We start from the raw sequence: 19,175 nt of genomic DNA on the forward strand, positions 1-19,175 counted from the left end.
CCTGTGAGCACCACACGCCCAGAGGGGAGGGGGCACTGGGGAGGCTGGTGCTAGGCCTGTGCTAACTGGCCTTTATCGATCTTCTTAGCTCCTGGCCCTAGAAGTCAGGCCACGGAATGCAGTGGTGTCCCCCAGGGGTGACCCCAGCTGACTCTCCAGGAATGTGGGCTCCGGGGCCAGAAGGCCTGAGTTGAAACCTTAGTGTCAATAGCCCTGCGGCCTTGAGCAAGTATTTAATCTATCTGCACCTCAATTTCTCCCACTCTGTAATAGGAATGATACTGTAGGGTTTTTTGTTTGTTTGTTTGTTTGTTTTTAACATCTGCTGCATATGGAAATTATTGGGCTCGGGGTCACATCAGAGCTGTGGCAGCCTGCCTACGCCACAGCCATGGCCATGTGGGATCCAAGCCACGTCTGTGACCCACACCACAGCTCACGGCAACGCCGGATCCTGAACCCGCTGAGAAAGGCCGGGAATGGAACCTGAATCCTCATGGACCCTAGACAGGTTCTTAACCCTCTGAGCTACAATGGGAAATCCAGTACTCAAATCTTTTAAACAGTGCCTGACACACGTGGCAAGAGTGTAAAAAACTGGAGTTCCCATCGTGGCACAGCGGAAACGAATCCAACTAGGAACCATGAGGTTGTGGGTTCGATCCCTGGCCTTGCTCAGTGGGTTAAGGATCCGGCGTTGCCGTGAGCTGTGGTGTAGGTTGCAGGCTCGGCTCAGATCTGATGTCACTGTGGCTGTGGCGAAGGCCAGCAGCTGTAGCTCCGATTGGACTCCTAGCCTGGGAACCTCCATATGCCGTGGGTACAGCGTGAAAAAGCAAAAAAATAAAAAAATAAAAGTCCAGGTTCTTGCCTTCACTTCTGACCAACTGGCTATAAAATCAGAGGCTCTCGAAAGCCCTTCTTGGATTTCATTTGCTAGAGCAGCTGATGGAACCTTTTTTTCTGTGTGTGTGTGTGTGTGTATGTGTGTCTTTTTAAGGTTGAAACCGTGGCATATGGAAGTTCCCAGGCTAGGGGTTGAATCAGAGCTGTAGCCGCCGGCCTACACCACAGCCACAGCAACCCCGGATCCTTAACCCACTGTGAGGCCAGGGATAGAACCTCATCCTCATGGATACTAGTCAGATTCGTTTCCACTGAGCCACCAAGGGAAATCCTCACAGAACATTTACTTACATCTATCAGTTCACTATCAAGGGTACAGATAAAAAGCCAGGTTAAGAGTTACATAGTGGAGTTCCCGTCGTGGCTCAGCGGTTAGTATCCACCACGAGGACGCAGGTTTGATCCTGGCCTTGCTCAGTGGGTTAAGGATCCGGCATTGCCATGAGCTGTGGTGTAGGTTGCAGACGCGGCTCGGATCCCGAATTGCTGTGGCTGTGGTGTAGGCCAGCAGCTACGGCTCTGATTACACTCCTAGCCTGGGAACCTCCATATGCCGCGGGAGTGGCCCTAGAAAAGACAAAAAAAAAGACAAAAAAAGAGTGTAAGAAATTATTATTGCCAGTCGTATCACCATCCGTGATCTTCACAACCATCCTCCAGGTTGAAGGGAAGAGACAGCTGGCCCCGCTCACACTCCTTGTACGTCTGACTGTGAAGGCTGCCCTCACAGAGCGGTCGCTGCCTACCTCCCCCTCCCGCCCAGGCACCCAGAGTTAGAGACCCACACACACAGGGATCCTAACAGCTTTTATTTACAGGAGTAGAAGGGCCTGGCCCAGCCTGGGGCCATGCTGGGCTATATACAGGGTCCGGGAGAGGGAGGTAGGGATGGGTCCATTTAAATTACAATGGAATGGGTGGGCAGGCTCCAAGGTGCAGGCTGCAGGTGGTCCACTGGGATGGGGCTGAGGCTGCAGAGAGAGGGGAGGAAGGGATCAGGGGGTGGCTGGACCTGGATGGGGCCCGGGGCGGGGTGGGGAGGGGGGAGATACAGGTCTGAGATGGTTGGGAAGGCAGGGTGAGGACGCAGCCACCGCATCTGTCCAGGGCAGAGCATGGAGCTGGGGGACCCTGCGGGCAGGTGGGGAGGAGCCGTACCATGGCCGCCCCTGGACGAGCCCGGCTCACTTCCTCTTCAGGGAGCCCTTGCTCTTCTCCTTGTCCGCTGACCGCTGCTTCTTCACCTTCTCCTCCTTCTTGTTCTTACTGTGCACGTTCTCGTACACGTCCTCCTTGTGCCTGCGAGGTGGGCGGGGCGGGCAAGTGCGGACAGTCAGGGAGGGGACAGGGCAGCCTCATCCAGCACCAGCAGCCCCTTAGGACTGCCCACCTCACAGGTGAGCAAGCTGAGGCCAGAAAAGCGAGGACATCACTCCTTACACCGTCCTTACACTCCACCAGAAACTCCCGGGAGCAGAGGCTCCATCTCATGTCAGTGTACCTGGCACAGGCCCCAAGTGGAGGGCACCCAGGAAACACAGGTTAAACCAAGCTCAAGAACGAAGGTCAAGAACCAAGCTTAGGAGTTCCCGTCGTGGCTCAGTGGTTAACGAATCCGACTAGGAACCAGGAGGTTTCGGTTCGATCCCTGCCCTTGCTCAGTGGGTTAATGATCCGGCGTTGCCGTGAGCTGTGGTGTAGGCTGCAGACGCGGCTCGGATCCCACGTTGCTGTGGCTGTGGTGTAGGTCGGTGGCTACAGCTCCGATTAGACCCCTAGCCTGGGAACCTCCATATGCCACAGGAGCGGCCCCAGAAAAGGCAAAAGGACAAAAAAAAAAAAAAAAAAAAAAGACAAAATAAATAAAATAAGCTTGAGGAGTTCCCGTCATGGCGCAGCAGAACCATGAGCTTGCGGGTTCGATCCCTAGCCTCGCTCAGTGGATTAAGGATCCTTCATTGCGGTGAGCTGTGGTGTAGGTTGCAGACTCGGGACTGTCGTGGCTGTGGCTGTTGCTCTGATTAGCCCCCTAGCCTGAGTGCGGCCTTAAAAAGCAAAAAAAGAGTTCCCGTCGTGGCGCAGTGGTTAACGAATCCGACTAGGAACCATGAGGTTGCGGGTTCAGTCCCTGCCCTTGCTCAGTGGGTTAACGATCCGGCGTTGCCGTGAGCTGTGGTGTAGGTTACAGACGCGGCTCGGATCCCACGTTGCTGTGGCTCTGGCGTAGGCCGGTGGCTACGGCTCCAATTAGACCCCTAGCCTGGGAACCTCCATATGCCGCGGGAGCGGCCCAAGAAATAGCAAAAGACAAAAAAAAAAAAAAAGAAAGAAAGAAAAAAGAAAAAAAAAGAACCGAGCTTGAACCACTCTATACACCCATGTAACCACCTTTTTCATCGTTCCGGGAAGATTACTCATGCTGCTTTCCAGTCCATATCACCAGCCCCTGCCAGCCAACCACTGCCCTGATTTCTGTCATCAAAGATGTTTTGCCTGTTCTTATACGTCATATAAATGAAACCAAACAATTAAAAAAAAAAAACACCTTGACCTTGAACCGGAACCTCCCAGGAAAGGAAGGGTCAGGGGTCAGGCTGGGGAAGAGGAAGAGGCCCATGTGGGGAGGCCGTGGGCAGGAGCCACTCACTTGGAGGAGGTGCGGGAGGCCTTGGCATGAGCGTTCTTCATGGCGAGGGGGTAGGTGATGTTCCCATATTCCGACTCCCGGCCCTTCTGCGACTGTGGGAAGATGGGTGGTAGAAGCACAGTGGTCCCAGGAACACCAGAGAAAGCCCACTGCCCGCCCCCCCCAACCCCCAACGGCCCGGCCAAGCCTTGTGCTGCCCGCACCTGCATGACCTCCAGCTTCTTCTTGGTGGTTTCAATGAACTGGGCGATGGCCACGTAGATGAACTTGTACTGCGCCTCTGTCTGCACCATGCCCGAGCGCTGGGCCCGCACCATCTGGATGGTCTTCTGGATGTCAATGTCGCAGTCCAGGCCTGGCAGGGATGGTGGCTGGAGGTCAGGCCCAGGCCCAGGTGGACCCGGGGGCCCATTCGCCCACCTGCCCCTCGTCCCTCACCGGTCACCCTCACCCTTGGTGGAAATGCTCTCCATAAGCATGTCGATGACAATGATGGTACCAGTGCGACCGATGCCAGCGCTGGGGAGAGAAGGGGCACCGTTAGAGGCCGGCACTGGCCGGGAAGGGGGAGCCTTGTGTTCAGCGCCAGCATGGGTGGGGCTTAGGGGACCAAGGCTGCAGGGGATGGCTGTGGATGCAAGGTGCCGGAAATGAGAGGGTCTCCAGGTGGGCAGACAAGCAGGGCAGAAGTTGGCTCAACTCTGCACCTGGGGTCTTCTCCAGCCAAGGGATGTGGGGGCAGGGCCAGGCTCTCAGGTCCTAAGATCCTTCTCCCCAGATGCCCATCACTTTCCTTCTTCCCAGCACCTCACTCTGCTCCCCGCCCCAGGAGATCTAGAGCCTGGCCCACCTCTGCCCTACCTGCTCCCACAGCCTTGGCGCCCAGGTGAGGCGGCCCTTCTCTTTCTGCGAGGCTCTGCTTCCCTTTTATCTTTTTCTTCTTCTTTTTTTTTTTTTAGGTCCACACCCGCAGCATATAGAAGTTTGCAGGCTGGGGGTGAAATCGGAGCTACAGCTGCCAGCCTAGACCACAGCCGCAGCAACTCGGGATCTGAGCCACATCTGAGATCTACACCACAGCTCACGACAACCCTGGATCCTTAACCCACTGAGCGCAGCCAGGGATCAAACCCACAACCTCATGGATACTAGTCGGGGTCATAACCCACTGAGCCACGACGGGAACACTTCTATTTCCCTTTTTCTTCAGACATTGAAGGCAGTGCAAGGGCAGCCCTGAGACAGCGAGGCACGGGGCCTCCAGGCTCTGAAGACTTGGGGGAGCCATGCAGCAGGAAGTCTCCCTCTGCCCACCCTCTGCCACAACCCCTGGGCAAACACACCCCAGGAGGCTCAGGACCCCACCTAGACCCCAGGCCCACCCGCTCGGCTAGGCCAGTGGGGCCAATGCCCTGAGTCTCACTGCCTAATTTCAAACACAGATTGTCAAAAATAACTCCCCCTTACCCACTTCCTTCCTGTAAGATCTAAATAAAGACCATGGGGATTTCAAGTGGGGGGGGGCACAGGCAGTGGGGACGTTCTTGACGAGGGGCCTGACCCTGGAAGCAGAGCGGGGTCCCTGAGACTGCAGGTGAGGGGCACCTCCAGGCTTGGCCTGCCCCGCCCCGCCCCGCCCCAGCCTGGCCTGGGATGCAGGGAGGAAGGGTGGCTGGTGGGAGGAAGGAGGAAGTCTCTGCCCTCACAGCCTAGGGTCACAAAGAGGGAGCTGGAAGGGAAGAGATCGAAGCAGATTCCCCTTTCCCGTTCCCTGCCTGATGTGAGTTATTAAAGCGTGAACAGCTCCCATTGTCCAGGGTTCACTGTATTCCAAACACAGCGAGAGGGCTCATTTCATCTTCACGACAACCCTGTCGGATCCTGATTTTACCGATGAGGAACCACACGGTCAGAGAAGTGCCGTCATGTGTCCAATATCACACAGCCAGCGGGTGGAAGGGCTGGAGGCGTCCGTCCAGGACCCTGCGCACTGCCTTCCACGCACCCAGGCCGAGCCAGCGGAGTAGGCCCGTCTGCAGGACTCTGCCCCTCAGGCCTGACGTGACCCCCTGCTCCTCCTCACTGACCCCGCGGCACCCCCCACCTTAGCAGGAATGGGGTCTCCTGCTCATGAACACGAGGGCCAGTGGAGCTAGTGATGCATGAGCCTGGGGCCGAGTCGGGGTCTCTGGTGAGCGGGGGAAAGACAGGGAGCAGCAATGGAGGAGCCCAGGGCTACAGGTGGAAGAGAGAGGGATGGGGGCCGCGCTGACCCCAGGAAGAAACACCGTTTGGGGGCCCATTTCCTCATCAGGATGTGGCAGCTTGGACCACATGGTACATCCTGGGCAGTCTCTGAGGAAGCTCACACACACCCACACCCACACCCACCTACACACATGCACACAGAGGATCAAGCCATGAGTTTGGTTCCTGCTAAGTTCCACCCATGAATCTGGAGCCATCAGGACCCAGAGCAGGTGGGGGCGAGGGTGGGGGGAGGCATTAAAGGAGTTACTGTGTCAATTGCTTACGACAGTGCCTGGCGCTTAGCAGTTTTACTTGCCAGCTACTACTTTGACTATTATTACTATTATTATTATTATTATTATTATTATTATTATTCTCACCTGCAGTGCACGATGATGGGCCCTGCGTGAGGCAGACTTTCCTGCCGCTGGTTGATCTGGTCCAGGAAGCTGAGGACACCCCCAGGCTCGCTGGGGACCCCATGGTCAGGCCAGCTCAGGTACTGGTAGTGCCAGATCTCCCGAACCAGGTCCCCCTGGGCCGAGGACATAGGGTCAATGCCCCCTGCTCCCACTCATGGCCTCATTCTACCCAACCAAAGAGAACAGGTGTGTGTGTGGGGGGGTCCTGGTGTGGGGCAGGGGACACTCACATTTGCCAGCGGGGAGACCTGTAAGGTGCGGAGTTTGTACTCAGCTGTGTCGTGCTCCCCACCGTTGGTGACAGCGTAGGGTCCGTAAACACGCTGACTGCCCACTTCTGGCCAGTACGGGACACATTTGTTCTGAAAAGGGAGGGTGGAGATGGCGACTGAGGGACAGAAGCAGGGCCTGAGCCCCTAGTGCTGGCCCGTCAGCATCTGATATGTGACCTGGCCGAGAGTCAGAGACGAAGGATCTGGCCTCGGCTCAGCCTCCCGCAGGTGGTGAGACCTGAGCAGGCATGTATAGGTCACTCAGTGAACGTCAGCTGGCACACTCACAGTCCCCGATGCTTCCCAGCCCAGGCTGGTGTTACAGACACACATAAGATGTGGCCTGTGCCTCTAGAAGCTCACAGGGAGATGGAGGAACAGGGGAACCAGAGTCGCTGAGGAGCCTGGTGGAAGGAGAGACTCATTCTCTGTCTAGGCAAGGGAGGAAATCAGGGAGGACTTCCCAGAGGAGGGAACATCTGAGCTGGGTTTTCAAAGAACGAGGAGTCTGTCAGGCAGAGATAATGCTGAGAGAGGAAGCCACTTCCTAGAGGCCGTGAGCTCGTGCAGAGGCACGGAAACCTGAAGGAGCCTGGCAGGTCAGAGGCAGCGAGGGCCAGAGGGCGGCCACCAAGCCCGAGTGCCAGGTCTGGGACTGTGACCACCCGAAAAGCAGCTGGCAGCCACTGAGGGGTTCTCAGAAGGAGCAGCCTGATGCAGTGTGTGCTGGGGGTGGGGGTGGGACAATTCCAGAAAGAATTATGAGGCTGAGAGGACAGGAGAGGCTTCTGGCCCGGAGGGGACAGGCCAGGGTGGGGCAGGGGACAGTCAAAGGCAGGCGGCCACTGGAAATCTGAGTCTGGAGGTCAGGGGAGCCCAAGCTGGGAGGCAGGGATCTGGGAGTCAGGGTGTACCCAGACCTTGTACCCCAGTTTTCCCACAAGGTAGGACCCTCGCCCTCTGAGGGGCCCCAAGTTTCTTTGGCTTAATAGTGGTGGCGATAAGTACTGGGAGCACGGGGCTCAGCCTACCCGGCCCTTCTCCACCTCCCGAGTGGTCATGACGATGACACGGGTGTTCTCCTGCCACACCATCTGCCAGAAGTCGTTGACCGTGGCCTCCAGGCAGCCCTGGCTGGCGATGTAGGTCTTAGCGTTCTCATCGGGCCCTAGCAGCTTGTTCTGGATGTGAGTGCAGAGACGTGCAGGACCGTGAGCCCCTCGTACCCCCGCCACCCTCACCCACCCATGGGGACAGGTTTTGCGTCACCCACATGTCTCTGAACCCAGCAACCTCATAAGCAAGGGAGGCGGGGATCCCTGGGGCCCAGCCCCCCCACTTCCCCGTGACCAGCAGGCACACCAACCTTGACATAGTTGGCGTTAATGTAGTCAGACCCAGGGATGTTACTGTCCCGTCCCTGCAGGATCACTCGGCTGTGGTCAACTGGGAGTGGGGCAGAGGAAGCAAGAAGGGCCTGGATCAGACCCTTCCTGAACTCCCAGGCCATGCTTGCCCAGAAGCCATGAGCTCTCAGAGCACTGTGGGCAGGCAGGGGTAGGGGATCTGAATGGGGTGGGAATTAAGGTTTCAGGGGAAGAGGAGGGTGGGGCGCAGGTGGCTCCTTTGCGGGGAGCAGAGGCTTTTTGAAGTGGGGGGGAGGTTCTATTGTGTGGGTGGGGTGGGGGGCCTCCTTGAGCGGGAGTATGGGGAGACCCTATGTGCTGCGGGGAGGTCGGCTGCTGTGGGGAGCGTTCTCCTCGTGAGCGGGTGCTGCCTGTGGTGGGGAGGGCTGAAGGCTGCCCAGGAGCAGGGTGCTCACATGGAAGGATGTTCTTGTAACGATTCTTGCTCTTGTTTTCTGGCCGCTGCCCTTCCAGCCTCTGGTGCAAGTTCTTCACCTCCTGCTTCTGCAGACTCTGGGGGGGGGGGTGTGAAAGGGGGACATGGAGCCCCAGCCCCTAGAGGGGGCACCCATGGAGGGCAAAGGACGTGGGGCCGATCAGTACACGGGGTGGGAGAGAGGAGACGGGGTCTGCCGAGGACCCCACGCCCTTTCCCCCCTGGTCCCATCAGGCACCTCAAACTCCTCCCAGAAGCCGGCCTTGGCTGTCTCCTCTGACTCCTGCTTCTTGTTCAGTTCCAAGACCCGGTTCTCGATGTCAGCCGCGTTCACCCTCGTGGCATAGTATGGCTGGGGTAGGGGAAGGCGAGAAGTCAGCCGCTTCTAGAGCCGGAAGCTGGGGGCAAGGGAGGAGGCAGCCAGGCCCACCTCTCACCTGCCGCAGGTAGACGAAGGCGCCCGAGGCCTCCTCAATCCCCGTCTTCTTGAAATGCTCCACCAGGTCTGTGAGGCTGTCAAAGGTCTCGGGACCCCCCACTGTGTAGCGGCCACCCTGCAGGGGCACCAAGTCAGACCAGCTCTCAGGACCCGAGTCTCCCTCTTTGACCCCCAGCCTCGGACCAAAGCCCAGGCTGACCCTCCCCATGGGCAATGCCCCGAGCACAGATGGGACCCAGGAGGGTGCCTCCCCACTGTCCAGGCACCTTACCTCACACATGACCTTGATATGGGTGACTTTGAGTGGGGATCCCGGGCCAGCCTTGGGCTGGTCGCTGAGCACAGACAGCACAAAATCTCCAGGCTGGCTGAGACTCTCACGCACAAGAAATGTCCAGGGCTCACCCTTGGCCTGCAGCAGTGTCTCTGCCTGCCCTCCAGACATGTGGCCATGGTACCACCTAGAGAAGGCAGCATCCGGGAAGGTGAGACCTCAGCCAGGGGCAGGCACCGCGCGGACATCCGCCCCTGGGAGCAGCGACATGAGGTCCCTGCACGCGCAGGCACTGTTCTGCATGCCTTCAAACCCACCACCCTCCATAGGACTGTGATGCCCACAGAAATGCTGGGAGGCAAGTACCACCCATTGTGCAGATGAGAAGACTGAGGCCGGGCGACTGCGCACTGGCCCAAGGCCCTGGCTGATGAGAGGCAAGCCTCAGGACTTCTCGCCAAGCCCAGGTCTGAAAGTTTAAGACAAAGGCAGACTGGCAGGCCATGCCCACAATATTTAACGGGGAGAACAACCCAGGAAGGGTCTCCATGAAAGACAGGGCTGGGCTAGGGACACAGAAATGCCGACAGAGGCCAAACCACAGTGAGCGACGGGGATGAGGACAGACGGAAGTCACAAGGGAGGCGAGATGGGGTGACCTCCCTCTGGGAGCCGGGAAGGCAGACAACCCCACTGGATAAAGAGTGGCTTGGGGGCTCTGGGGTGCCCAGGAGGATGTCACTGAAGGGGATGTTGGGGCTCAGAGGGGTTCAGAGAGGCAGAAAGCAGAACTAGGACCTTTCCCCAAAGCACACCCCCTTCCCAGGAGGAAACTGTAGCCCCGCAATGCCCAGCCCCACAGGAAACCACGTGATGGAAAAAACACAAAACTCCTTCTGGGGAGAGAGTGAGAAGTGAGGTTGTGAGGTTTCCTCAGCCCAGGGACCAGGCAAGGGGGGGGCATTTTCCAACCGCAGGAATGGGGGGAAGGAGGGAGGGGGCCAGTCGCTCCCGCCCCATCTTGCTCCTGCCCAGGGGAGACTGCAGCTCAGAGACCTCCAGAGCCTCTTGGCCTGTCCAGGAGCCCCCTGGGCCACCCCATCCCACCCCTCAGGGATGGACCAGGGTCCCCCCCTCCCCCCAGAAAATGGGGAAGGGGCTCACCCTCTTCCCCCAGGCCCCAGGATGAGGAAGTTTCCATGCAAATGTCAGGCTGACCACAGACAGCGAGCTAGCCATTGAGGGGACAAATGCAAAGAATGCAAATTCCCGCAGAGGAGGAGGGGGAGCCACCATGGCAGAGGACACAGGCGGAGGTTTGGAGAAAGAGCCTGCCCCACGCACTGCACTGCTGGGGTCAGGGGTGAGCCCAGGCCTCTTGGTGCTGGTCACCTAAGAGGCCTCCTAGCGTCAGCTTCCCCAGTTGACCTTGGGTCTTGATTCCCTCTCTCCTTGACCTCTCCCAGCCCCGGTTTGAACCCAGGCCTCAGGCTCCTTCCCAGGGGCGTGTGCTCAGCTCCATCCCTCTTCCGGCTCCATCCGCAACCTACTTCTCACAACCTGGCAGCAGCCAGGATATGAAGAGTTCAAGCGGGTCTGGGTGGAAAACCCTCATGAATGTTGCGGATGGGGCGCAGCACAAGGGCCAGGGGGGGCAGACACCAAGAAGGGCAGCCACGAGCAAGGGCATCCGTGTGGCTGGCCTCCTGGAGGAGTTGGCTTCTCAGGAAGTGGATCAATGGCTTCGTGTTCTTGAGCACACGTCTCCCAGGGGTGACTTGAACAGGACTATTGATGCAAGTTGGGAGGCATGCATCTCAGTAAGACTGAAGGCTGATAGAATCAGGGTTTGGAATCCTTTCAACAATCACCACACGAATACAGGACAAGGGCAAGTTGGCTCGGCCCCCAGGAGTGTGCAAAAAATCCCCAGAGTTATTTATTCAGCTGCCTTTCCCCTTCATGGGGGCTATCATGACCCTGGAGACGTAGCTGCTAAAATGACCCGCTGCGTAATTCTGAGCAATAGGGCCCATGCTTCGCGGGGAGCACATGGGGAGTAGTCAGCGCAGTTCTGGGGACCATATCCTTGGAGCCAAAAAGATGGGCAGAAAAGGCCTGGCAAATGACCCTGTGCCCAGGCACTAGGCCCCTTACACACGTGACCCCATTGCTCAGTTTTCAACCATCCGTGTTCTGGTCAAAGGATTGGTCGGGCGCTACCCAGCCCCAGAGGGCAGACCCATCCTCACGGGGATGCTCAGATAAGCCACCAAGTATCCTCAGGAACATTGGTCCCTACGCCCCTGCTCAATACCAGCCACTCAGTGTATTAACTTGTACGGGGGGAGGGAACAGCCAGAGGAAGGCAGATTCCCTTCCATGGAAGGAAGAAGAGCTTTCTAACAACAGAGCCAATCTGATGGGGAACTCAGCCACGACCGAGGAGTGGCTTCCCTGTCACTAGTGGGGCCTGGACTGCTGGCTGACAAGGACCCTGGAGAAGGACGAGGTGACCTTCTCTGGCTTCCTCAGGGGTTGATGGAAAGGGGCCCCAGGATCACATGGAGGAAAGAGGCCCCCGGAGCCCTGAGAAGAAGCGGAGGTGAGGAGGCGGGGGTGGGGGGCGGCCCCTACTCCTGGGTGGGTCAGGGCGTGAAGCCCCTCACCTCTCACTGGTGGGGTCCGAGCAGTTCAGCGGGTACTTGAGGTGGATGATTGTGCCGTCTCGGTCCTGCAGGACGCCCTGCTGCTGCGTGTAATACTCCACCAGCTCCGTCAGCGTCGCAAACTTCTCCCCTCCATACAGGTCGTAGAAATCCCCCGAGTTCTGGATCCGAATATGGGTCACCTGATCCCCCACCCTGCGGGGCACCAGGCGGTGAGGTGAGTGGGTGCAAGAGCGGATGGAGGTGGGGACGGGGTGAGGGGTGGGCTCGGGGCCCCCGGGCCCCCGGGCACGCAGGGAGGGGGCAGACACACGCAGGGACCGGAACAAGGTGCCGAGGGAGTCCCCAGCCCCCAGCTGGAGCGGAGGGCCACCCACCTGACAGAGAGGGAGAAGTCGCCCTGGTTCTTGCGACTGGGCCGAGCCAGGAAGCTGCCATGGACCCCTCGGCCCTTGAGCAGGGTCTCTGCATCCAGCCCGCTGAGGTCTCGGTGAAACCACCTGGGAGGCCGGGAGGGCAGTGAGGAGAGGTCCCACGGGTCCCTGGGCACCCTGCCTCCGGCCTGCCCTGGGTCCCAGTCCCTTACCTCACCATCCTGGGGTGCCCCGGCGGGGAGGGGGTGCAGGCAAGGAGATGATGCCACTGAGTCCAGACAAGAGGAGAATGCCGGGGCTAAGCCTCCCGCAGCTCTCAGCACTCAGGCCACCCCACCGCCCGCCACCCGCGGTCCTGGTTCTGGGGCTGCCACTCTGCTGGCCTGGGGCAGCCGGCAGGGCGGGGACAGGAAGGGGCGCGGCCGACCCCTTGGGGGAACTCACTTGTACTTCTCGTTTTAGAGCAGAGCAGGGTGGCAGTGGGGGTGGGGACAGAGCCCTCTTCCCACACATCTGCCATCTAAGGCCTCAGGAGTGTGGCCCTCCGCACATGAGATGACACAGGAATAAGGACACACGTGTCCCGGCAAAGACCAAGCTTCGTACATGCGAACCCACAGGGTCACGCGCCAGGTCCTTCTCCTCCACAAGCTGCCTCCATGCAGCCTTCCCTGATTCAAGCCCATAATGATGGTGACAGTGGCAACTGTCATTAGAGGATCTGACTGTACCCCCAGCCTGTACTACACAGCGTTTACCTGCCTTATCTGATGCGTTCCTCACAATAGCCCTACGAAGCGGGTACCTTCATTATGCCCATTTTCCAGACAAGGAACCTGGGGCTCAGGAAGTGTAGGCAACACGCCTGAGGTCACGCAGTCAGTAAGTGGCAGTGCGGGGATACAAGCCAGACAGCCTGGTTCTGAAGCCACTGATTTTAGCTGCTATGCGCCAGGCCGCAGGGCTTCAAAGAACAGAGGTTGGGAGACTCTTCCATTGGAGCCACGGTGGGAGAGGGATGTCCCCTAACTGCCAAGGCCATGCAGATGCTCACAGAGGGACAGGGGCCCTCCCCCCACCGCCACCCCCCGCAGCACACACACATATCTGAAGAGGTGTCACGGGGCAGAGGGATGGACAAAATGACCCCAGAACAGCCCTGCCCAACATGCACCTTCTCTAATTCTCTTCTTCTCTCTCTTTTTTTTTTTTTTTTGGTCCTTTTAGGGCCGTTCCCATGGCATATGGATGTTCTCAGGCTAGGGGTCTAATTGGAGCTGTAGCCACCGGGCTATGCCAGAGCCACAGCAACGCGGGATCCAAGCTGCATCTGCGACCTACACCACAGCTCACAGCAACGCCAGATCCTTAACCCACTGAGCGAGGCCAGGGATCGAACCCACATCCTCATGGATACTAGTCGGGTTTGTTAACCACTGAGCCACAGCGGGAACTCTCCCTTCTCTACTTCTTGTCCCCAGGCTTTGGCGCACCCACCTTGCCCCTACCCTGCAGCCAGGGCTGGGGGTGATGAGCAGAATGCAGAGGAAAGCAGACCTATGGATACAGGTAAGGGCAAAGCCGCCAGCCCCTCTGGGCACGTCCATCTAGGTCTAAGCCGTAGGTTCTTGCTGAGGGGGCCTGGTCTGATTCAGACCTGTCTTCTGGGCCCAGGTCCTGCCATGGCTTGTTCTTAGGGCTAGTTGACCTGAAGAGGCCTAAACACTAAAAGCGTGTGATGCTCCCTGTAATTCCAAATACAAACACAAACACGGCCAAACCAAAGCAAGAGGAAAAAAGCCCAACGAAACATACACAAGGAACCCCTGTGGGCAGCTTCCCTAGGGAGGGAACCTCTCCTTCCACATTTTGGAAGGTTGTATCATGGGCACGTATGAATTTTGTTGTTGTTGTTGTTCTTTTTGCCTTTTCTAGGCCCGCTCCCACGGCATATGGAGGTTCCCAGGCTAGGGGTCTAGTTGGAGCTGTAGCCACTGGCCTATGCCAGAGCCACAGCAACGCGGGATCCGAGTCGCGTCTGCAACCTACGCCACAGCTCACGGCAACGCCGGATCCTTAACCCACTGAGCAAGGCCAGGGATCAAACCCTCAACCTCATGGTTCCTAGTCGGATTTGCTAACCACGGAGCCACGATGGGAACTCCCCGGCATGTATGACTTTTATAAAAAGAAGTCAACTGACTGGGAGATGGCAATTTCTGGGACACTGCTGGTGCTGGGAATGCTCTCCATCGCCCTTTGGGTTGTGTATACATGGCTGTAATAAACGTCACAGCCATCGGGCTATGTGTTGAATATTCAGGCACGCTGTGGTTGCTATACCTCAAAAAAAAAAAAAAAGGAAAATAAATAATAAAGTGTTCAAGCCCAATGAAAGTCTATTTTCCTTTCTTTCTTTCCTTCCTTCCTTCCTCCCTTCTTTCTTTCTTTTCTTTTTACAGCCATACCTGCAGCATATGGACATTCTCCAGGGACTAACTCCAAGCAGCAGCTTCGACCTATGCTGCAGCAGCACCAGATCTTTGTTTTGTTTTGTCTTTTGTCTTTTTAGGGCTGCACACGTGGCATATGGAGGTTCCCAGGCTAGGGGTCGAATCAGAGCTGTAGCAGCCGGAGTACACCACAGCCATAGCAATACAGGATCCGAGCCACCTCTGCGACATACACCACAGCTCACGGCAACGCCAGATCCTTAACCCACTGAGCAAGGCCAGGGATCGAACCCAAAACCTCATGGTTTCTAGTCGGATTCGTTAACCACTGAGCCGCTACGGGAACTCCCAGCACCGGATCTTTTAACCCACCACGCCAGGCCCAGGATGACATCTGTGCTTCCACACTGGCCTGAACTGCTGCAGTCGGATTCTTAACCCACTACACTGCAGAGGGAACTCCTAGTTTTCTTATTTGGCTACTTTACCGTTTCTTTGAAAACATCAAACATCAAGTTCCCCTCCCGCCAAAAGAGCTTCCTTTCTTCCCCCTCTTTCTGGGAACTTGCTCGGTCTGTTCATTGCACAGGCTAATGCCAACTACTTCCAGGCTTGGACAGCAGCCCTGAAAGACCATGAACTACCTCCCACAGCAGGGGGCAGGAAGAAGGTGGGTGCAGTCACCGTCGCCTCTACCACAGGCAGGTCCACTATTGCTCTTCTCACCTCCAAGCGGTCACAATTCAGTATGACGCCTCACACAGAGTGTGTGTCCAACAACCAAGCTCATCCGGCCCTGCACACATGCATGGTCCATGCCCAGCTCATTGCCGCACGTACACACCCTGCTTGTCACATACAGATGAGTATGCATGCACACACAAGCTTCCACCCATGCACACATGGTCCCACTACACACTTCAGCCTCTGTGTGCACCTACACACATAACTGGTGGGAGGCAAACACCCACACATGGACACACCCCGACCACACGTGAAACTGCGAGTCCGTGCTCAGCACTAAACACCCCCTGCACCTTGGCTATAGGCCACTCTGCCTCTGGGGCTTAAACCACTTGGTGGGGAAAAATTAACCAGGCACCAAGCAACTCCAGACCACGGAAAAGGCAGGAATTTCTCTGAAGAGTGTTAGCCAGACAGACTAACGCTAGAATGAGATGTACGGTCTTGCTGTCCTTTGGCAGGAGAGTAAATAAGAAGCACCTCCCTTCCCTCAGCATAAGAGAGGTTGCAGCAGATTTGCACACGCACAATCCCTTTGGGCCCTCAGATATCCCTGTGGTGCAGGAATTATTCTCCCTGGGTTTTTTTGGTCTTTTTTTCTTTTTTTAGGGCTGCACCCTCAGCATATGGAGGTTCCCAGGCTAGGGGTCAAATCGGAGCTGCAGCCGCCAGCCTACGCCACAGCCACAGCAATGCCAGATCTGAGCTGCATCTGCAACCTACACCACAGATCACGGCAACGCTGGGTCCTTAACCCACTGAGTGAGGCCAGGGATCGAACCCAAGTCCTCATGGATACCATCCGACTAGGAATCATGAGTTGCAGGTTCAATCCCTCGCCTCACTCAGTGGGTTAAGGATCTGGTGTTGCCGTGAGCTGTGGTGTAGGCTGCAGACACAGCTCGGATCTGGTGAGGCTGTGGCTGTGGCGTAGGCTGGCGGCTACAGCTCTGATTAGACCCCTAGCCTGGGAACCTCCATATGCCACAGGTGCAGCCCTGGAAAAGACAAAAAAAAAAAAAAAGCTAATATGAAGTAGGTTTTTAGAAAAGGTTTTTGTTGCTGTTTGCTTTTTTTTTTTTTAGGGCCACACCTGCGACATATGGAAGTTCCCAGGCTAGGAGTGGAATCAGAGCTACAGCTGCTGGCCACAGCCACAGCCACAGCAACACAGGATCCAAGCCTCGTCTGAGACCTACGCCACAGCCCATTGCCGTATCCTTAACCCACTGAGTGAGGCCAGGGGTCAAACCCACATCTTCATGAATACTAGTCAGATTTGATTCCACTTTGCCACAACGGGAACTCCATAGAGCAGGGTTTTTGTTGTTGTTTTGTTGTTTGGCCACCCCAAAGCATATGGAGTTCCCAGGCCAGGAATCGGATCGTTAACCCACTGTGCCAGGCTGGGGATCTAACCTGCGTCCCAGTTGTCCAGAGACGCCGCCAATCCCATTGTGCCACAGAGGGAACTTCATAGGGTGAACAGCTTTTATATAACGTCATTAATCCACACGGCCACACTGTTCACTGTTTAGTAAGTCTCGTAAGCCCAATTCTAGAAACAAAAAGGAAGGCGCAGAGAAGTATCTTGCCCAAGGTCACAAGCTAGTGAGGGGGAAGGGGACAAACCAAGGCTGTCTGACGCCAGAGTCCACTGTCCTTCCTGCCACACCAGCCACTGCTGGAGAAAGCAGTGTGGCATTGGCACAGCCCACAAAGGAAGCCAAAGGGGCCGGCGCTTCTGCAGAGGCCACGTCTATCTGCAAAGGCACCTGGGTGGCAGGCATAGGACCCACGGAGAGCGCTGTGGCTGAGCCACCCTGAGAGGTGGTGGCGCACGGCAGAGGGTCTCACAGGACCAGGCTGAGGAACCAAGGAAGGATTCTGTACTGAGCGAGGCCTTGCCAACCGCCTGGTAGGAAAAGGACTGAGGCAGGAGTGGGGAAGGGACCAAGGACCAGAAGATTCAAGCACCTTGACACCAGGGCTGAAGGAGATGAGGTGAGCAGTGGGGGATGCAGGTCACACCCCAAGGGCAGAGGTGAGCGTGAAAAGAACCTACAGGACTTGGGGGCGATTAAGCCACCAACTCACCAATATGCCAAGTGGGTCCTCAGCATAATATCCCAACTCCAGCAAGGCCTGGCCGGCCCCAGCCCTGCCCCCCTCCCGACCAACCTTTTTTTTTTTTTGTCTTTTTGCCTTTTCTAGGGCTGCTCCCTCAGCATATGGAGGCTCCCAGGCTAGGGGTCTAATCAGAGCTGTAGCCACCGGCCTATGCCAGAGCCACAGCAACGTGGGATCCGAGCCGCGTCTGCGACCTACACCACAGCTCATGGCAATGCCGGATCCTTAACCCACTGAGCAAGGCCAGGGATCGAACCCGCAACCTCATGGTTCCTACTCGGATTGTCAACCACTGCCCCACAATGGGAACTCCTAACCTATTTTTTTTCATTGTCATACTCATTTTTATATAAATACTCGCAGCTCATGTTACAGAATAAGCCCTACCAGGGAAAAAAGTCACTATTCAGTTTTGCTTAGTTTGTTTCCGCAGCAAGGCCTTTGCACGGGCCCTTTCCTCTGCTCAGAGCCGCTGAAGGCCAGTGCTTCCTCTTCACCCAGGGCTCAGCTCCCATGTCACCTCCTGGGGAAAGCCCTCCCTGACCAGTGATGCCACCGGCAACCCGACATTTGCGAGCACGTGAAACTGTTTCATTTTCTGTGTAATCTGCAATTATCCTATTTAATGGTTCCTTGTACAGTCTGTGGCTTTCCTCTGGAGGGAACCAAGGGGAGGGCCGGGACTGTGTCTGTCTCGTTTGCTACAGTATTGATAGCACCTTAAAAAGCAACTGGCATATACTGGATGCTCAACAAGTATCTGCTGAATGAACTGACGCACAGGAGTGAAGGGAAACCGAAGGACATTGGGAAGTTGAATGGGACTGGGGCGGGTGTGTGTGTGTGTGTGTGCGCGCGCGCGTGCTTTCTCGGTCTACCTTTCAGATGTATAATGTTTTAAGTGAGTGGGCTACCCAGGGGGACAGGTCCTAAGCGTATGGCAGAAACAGGAGACCCGAAGGTGGAAGGAGAAATGCAATGGTGAGAATAAACACGTATCTGTCGGGGGCGGGGGGGGGGGGGAGGGGAGGGTGCTTGAAAAGGTGGGGGCAGAGGGCATGAATGAGCCTGGAGTCCCTGGCATCTTGTGGGGAGGGGGATGGGGGGAGGTAGTGCGTAGGATGGAAAGCAGACCCCAGGCAGGGGGCGGGGGCAGGTGGCACTCTGGTCTCACGCCTATCAGGCGTGAGCAGGAACCCTGCCCCTCCCTCCCAAATGAACAGGGGACTGTGGTACCCAGGTGAAGCAGGGGACTTACCCACGGGACAACATCTCCCCAGAGGCCTGAGGAGTCACAGGCAGAAGGCCCACAGGGGGTGGGGCGCAGGTGAGAAAGAACGCTCAGAACTCAGCCACTTCCCGCTGGATGGTGCCCGCCAGGCCAAAGGCACCGCAGGGCCAAGCCCCTGGACTAAAAATCCCCGGAAAAGGGGCAGGTGGGGCGGGGCTGGCCTCAGCCCGCCCTCGGCAGCTGCCTGTCCAGGGTTCGCCTTCCCTTGGGAGGGGAGGAGCCACCTGGAGCTCCACCTGGAGCCCAGCCAACTGAGCCGCGGGAGGCAGGGTGGGGGCGAAGACCAGGAAGTAATGCTGGCCGAGGGCACACCAACCAATGGGGGAGCCTCCCAGCGTCCAGAAGCCAAGGGGCCCCCCCGCAAAAGCCCAGGCAGCCCCACTCAGAGGAGGCGCCGCCGCCGCCGACGCCGCCGGGGCAGGCCCCCAGACCCAGGGTGGTGAGGGACCGGCCCATCCTTCC

The 19,175-nt window shown here is 57.3% G+C and overlaps 1 protein-coding gene across 2 annotated transcripts; it reads right to left on the bottom strand.

Annotated features, from left to right (window-relative positions):
• Window positions 1-1,700: 1,700 nt before the first annotated feature.
• On the bottom strand, window positions 1,701-18,821 carry PTPN6 (protein tyrosine phosphatase non-receptor type 6). 2 transcript variants are annotated; one of them, XM_047787657.1, is made up of 16 exons: window positions 18,681-18,821; window positions 12,099-12,221; window positions 11,722-11,916; window positions 9,050-9,239; window positions 8,777-8,893; window positions 8,578-8,691; window positions 8,320-8,416; window positions 7,864-7,943; window positions 7,529-7,678; window positions 6,456-6,587; window positions 6,184-6,338; window positions 4,005-4,072; window positions 3,757-3,908; window positions 3,554-3,645; window positions 2,065-2,205; window positions 1,701-1,877 (listed from the first exon to the last, which is right to left on the bottom strand). In XM_047787657.1, exons 1-15 carry the CDS (start codon window positions 18,692-18,694, stop codon window positions 2,091-2,093), a joined length of 1,794 nt encoding a protein of 597 aa, XP_047643613.1. In that variant the 5' UTR covers window positions 18,695-18,821; the 3' UTR covers window positions 1,701-1,877; window positions 2,065-2,090. The 2 variants fall into 2 exon arrangements, with proteins under 2 accessions (XP_047643613.1, XP_047643614.1); XM_047787658.1 differs by lacking the exon at window positions 18,681-18,821 and adding an exon at window positions 12,308-12,503.
• Window positions 18,822-19,175: the final 354 nt, after the last annotated feature.

Source organism: Phacochoerus africanus, chromosome 7 (genome assembly GCF_016906955.1).
Source record: "Phacochoerus africanus isolate WHEZ1 chromosome 7, ROS_Pafr_v1, whole genome shotgun sequence".
In the NCBI taxonomy this organism is placed as follows: domain Eukaryota; kingdom Metazoa; phylum Chordata; class Mammalia; order Artiodactyla; family Suidae; genus Phacochoerus; species Phacochoerus africanus.

Bases quoted from the DNA above. Each gene is read 5' to 3' on its own strand.
- PTPN6 (XM_047787657.1), bottom strand. The intron at 8,894-9,049 runs GTAAGGTGCCTG...GTGCCCCTGCAG, and splicing joins ATATCAAGGTCATGTGTGAG to GGTGGCCGCTACACAGTGGG. The intron at 3,909-4,004 runs GTGAGGGTGACC...CATCCCTGCCAG, and splicing joins GGAGAGCATTTCCACCAAGG to GCCTGGACTGCGACATTGAC.